A 4,578-nucleotide genomic window follows, 5' to 3' on the forward strand; every position below is an offset into this window, starting at 1 on the left:
GTGTGTGTGTGTGTGTGTGTGTGTGTGTGTGTGTGTGTGTGTGTGTGTGAGAAAGAGCGAGATATTGTGTAGTTATATTTAACTAGATGGTAAAATGTTATGAAATGGGGAAAGAAAACCGTCAGTTATTTTGCTTGGATTGACGTTGACTATGCTGTACCCTTATAGCACAGTGAATGAGTGGAACTACCACCCTGCAGCCAGTAGGTGGAAGCAGCAGTCAAGATTTTATGAGCAACTGGCCTTGGAGGCTTGTTAACAGCAAAAGGGCGTCACATTTGACATACAACTACAAGGAAATGTAACATTATTTGTTGTGCATTTCTCAATCCAGGGAATGGTATATAATATTAATGTTATTAGGAATATTTGTATTTCTGCATATAACTGTGGGATGAATAAATATATGAAAACAAGATAGGAAGTGAGAACAGTTAGCTGTGGCTTAAAAGGTGGCTCAGTGAAGGACCATTTCAAACCATTTAATTTATCAATTGCATACCAAAAGGCTCTGGGTGATTGATATGTATAAACAAAGAAGTCATCAGCTTCTGATGATGAAGGCTGATGATGGATGTAGGGGAAAAGTCTTACCTGGGTGTGGATTTCCTCATTAATCGACCGCTTGGCCTCCTGTTTCTTCTTCACTGCTAGCAGCTCCACCAGGGGTTTGATGGTCATGCCCTGGCAGAAGGATGAGAGGAACAAAACATTATTCATTATTCACCTCCTGACCTTAGATAAAGGCAGAAATAGGCTCTAATCACCAACTCTGCAGGACGTAAGAGTGAAATGGAAGGATAGCCCCTTGAGATGTAGCATCTCATTTTCGAGGGGGTCCTATAAACACAAATACATAATAATAAAACAGATACAGACGGAACACAATACATACCAAACATAAAATACAATACATACTGTATTTGTATGCGTAGAACACATAAACCTCCATGCTCGGATACTGAATATCTTTCACACCTGTAATGGTTTTACAATGCTAGTATCATTCATCTAAGTCAAGCATAAGCTCAGTAGTATCACACAATCGCTGGCACATTTCCCAAAAGTTTTGCAATGGGGGATTAACTAATAGAACAGGTCTTGACACATCATTTCACAAAAAAAAACATTATTGTTGATGTAAATCTCTCCCACTTTAGAGAAATGAGTTGTGAGAAGTTACAGATTTCAGCATTTAAGATCAACATCAAATCTGCTAATCCACGTCAAAGGGAACTCCTTCTCCTTATCAACAATACAAAACATAATCTTGTGTTTCCATTGCTCCCTGGACAAACATTCTTTCAAGTGTACAGGTGGGTAGGAGGTAAGGGTAAGGCTGTTACATGGGTGTTTTTTTCTCTGCTCTTGTGTCGTGATCCATGTACTGCCCTCTCCATCTGACTGGTCAGGCACACCTGCAGCACCTCAGCAATCAGCAGTGGGCAGTGGGCCAGATGGCCGAGCAGAGTCGTGTCGCTGTGGGTCGTGAATCTGACCTTAGTAGTGCTTTTTGTCGTGTCAGCGGAGGGATAGTGTAACTGGTTGTACCAGTGTGTAGTTCAACCAGTTTCACTTCCTTTCTCTTAGGGAAGTCGTTTTGTGTTAAGATTGGACCCCTTCACGTTTAAATAAAACAGTTTAATAGTACAAATCTCTCTATTTCCTTTCTTTCTTTAAACTCCTGGCTTATTGTTAATTGTTGCTCTCCCTTTTTCCACTGGACACCACTTCTGGGGTAATAAAGGCAGAGAGGTGTCTCTTGCAAAAACAAATTCAGGTTCAAGGTCCCATATTGAGAAAAAAAAAAAGGTTCATTTATCGTAAAGCAGGTCGAGCCCAAGTGCTATACAAATACTATAAAGTATCAAAACACTTAATCCACAGAGAAATGCTTCCAGCCTATATTCAGAAATGGTGTTTTTAAACAAGCTGTCAAGACTTCTGTACAGTTGTGAATAGTTGTGAACACAACTATACTATAGTATAGTTAGAAATTGCCACTACAGTGCTGATAGTCTTTCCCCAGCTATAATGACGATACGGACGCTGAGAGAGACATAGAGGGTGATATAGGTATCTTCAGAAGGACAGTATGAGAAAAATGGGTTTTGAAACATTAAAGCATGTACACATGTTCTAATAAAAACCCAAAATACAAGTATGACCCTGAAAATAAGCACATAATGGGACTTTTTGTTGTTGTTGGCATTTTCGCCTTTAATCACCAGGACAGCATAAAAGGGGAGAGAGAGGGGGATGACATGCAGGGAGATTGCCGCAGGGTGGATTCAAACCCTAGAGCACTTTGTTGAGGATTAAACCCCTCAATATAGGCACCTGCTCTACAAACTGAGCAACCTGGGCGCTCCATAATATGGGACTCTTAAGAGAAATCCTGAACTGCTAAAATTGTCTGTGTAGACATTGATGTATTTTCAAATACAAGTGTTATCTTTATACCAGTAACCTGTTAGCACAGCTTTTCACGGTGATTATATTCTCAAGAGAAAAATGATCGTAAACACAACTGATAAGTGCACACACAATCAAAAACTACTTTATATGAGTGTACCCATTATATGTGTTACTTCCTGTGTAAATGGTTGTAAAGCAACAATTGAAATAGCTACAAGCACTCATCTCATGTTAATAAGCAAACAACTTGGGTGAAAAGTTTCAATAAATATTCGGTTCCTCTTTCATTCTGGCCCCAAAATAGCGTTTTGTTGTGAATATAACTTTTATTTTAGATAGCTGAAAATGTTTCTCAAACCTAACTCCATTGTAGTTTTACTCGACAGATTCATGTGTGATCTCAAGGTCAGACACTGCCACAACAGAACACATCCAGGAATCAGTCTGTTTGGTTACCTTTGCATTATTCAGTAGGGTGAGTGTGTTTGCTCGTGGCTGTCTGCACCTGAAAGCTCATCAAAGTGTCATTCTGTTTTTACATTGCATTACATGTAATTTAGCCGACACTTCTATCCAAAGCAACTTACAATTGCTATATATGTCAGAGGTTGTACACCTCTGGAGCAACTAGGGGTTAAGTGTCGCACAGGGACCCATTGGTTGAAGTATCACAAGCTTAAAATCAACAATTACAAAATTGTATGCAATAACTGCCTGAATTTGAGGACTGTTTTTGTTTGTCATGTTGACGTTAACTAGGTGAGAAGATTCAGTAAGAATGTGGCTCTTCATATTTTGTATTCCTTCTGCATATGTTTTACATTTGATTAATGCATGGATTAACACACCAAACCAACCTCTTGCAAACACAGGAGCGTTCCTTTCATCTTCAATCAGCATGACCAGTAAGATTTACGATGTTTTACAACGGAATGGTTGCAAAGAAATATATGTTTAATCTGGTTTTGTTAGTGTTTTGGTCAGTGTTAATTCAAACAGTGATGGAAGTCGAAATTCATACTAGACTAGCTAAGCAAATATACTACAACCCACTACACACTTTTATTTGCAAATGAGTGGGTAACATTCAAAACATGAACACATACCCTGTCTCTTACTTAGAACAGTGCACTAGAGGATTAACAGTAGTTTAATGCTTTCACTGTACGTTAAGTGCCTAAATGTAGAAATCTCCTTGCATAGTGCATTGACTGTGGTTATAACATCCCATAATAAGGCATGAGGTAAGCTAGCCAGCCTGAATTAAACACTTTCTACTTCTTAAGTTTGACCCAAACAGGACAACCTAAACTGGGTACTCGTACCTGAACAAAGACGGTGAAGAAGATAACGGTGATGATGGCAGTAAGGAACATCTCTCTCATTGGAAATTGCTCCTTTTTCAGCAGGAAGCCAAGGGAGAAGGCGATGGCACCCCGCATGCCACCGTAGGCCACAATGAACTGGTCCTTGGTCGTCAGTTTGACAATGCGGAACTTGTTGATCACACAGGTCAGACCAACCACACCTGGGAAGAACAATGTAATGAGAATGTAAGAGTTGAGGTTTGTCATTTTGTGTGTGTTACAAAACCTTGCTTAAATAGCCTCTCTAAAGTCTCTAAAAGTAGGAAAACCAGCATACAAAGACCTGACACATGATAAAGCTAGTCCATCACAGAGAAAAACGTATCTGCTTTTGCCCCAAAAAGCATTGTCACCTTTTTTAAATCAACCTGCACCTGTAGACGATGTAATTTTAGCGGACAACCCTTCTCCAGCTAACAGTTGGAACACACCGCACGCGTAAGTGCCGCATATAGCAGCGTAGCGCAGCTATTTTTATTTTGGTGCCCAAGTTATTCAATCTGTTCGGGCACATTGGGTGCGTAGCATCCGCGTACGCCCACTGCAGCAATAGTTTTGACATCACCTCTATTTATTGTGTCATATGTATGTGTGAAGCCAGGCAGGTGATCACATACAGTAAAACCCCAGTGCAACTGGATATTTTACCAAAACAAACACATTTCAAAGTAAAACTGCCAGGTTTATGTTGATTTTGGCTGTTGTGACTTCTCAAAGCAAGACACGCGATCAAGCACACGGAGAGAGAGAGACGAACGGACAGAAAGAGAGAGAGAGAAAGAGAGAGAGAGAG

General features: G+C 40.0%; 1 protein-coding gene across 2 annotated transcripts in view; it reads right to left on the minus strand.

Moving 5' to 3' along the window:
• slc9a1a (solute carrier family 9 member A1a) overlaps window positions 1–4,578 on the minus strand; it is a 32,169-nt gene that overhangs the window by 11,353 nt on the left and 16,238 nt on the right. For both annotated transcript variants that reach the window (XM_032517427.1, XM_032517429.1), the window contains exons 5-6: window positions 3,744–3,946; window positions 595–684 (exon numbers count right to left, since the gene is read on the minus strand). In XM_032517427.1, the coding sequence (XP_032373318.1) occupies window positions 595–684; window positions 3,744–3,946 (293 nt within the window). The remainder of the gene's footprint in view (window positions 1–594; window positions 685–3,743; window positions 3,947–4,578) is intronic.

The sequence above is a fragment of the Etheostoma spectabile genome, chromosome 6 (assembly GCF_008692095.1).
Source record: "Etheostoma spectabile isolate EspeVRDwgs_2016 chromosome 6, UIUC_Espe_1.0, whole genome shotgun sequence".
Lineage (NCBI taxonomy): Eukaryota > Metazoa > Chordata > Actinopteri > Perciformes > Percidae > Etheostoma > Etheostoma spectabile.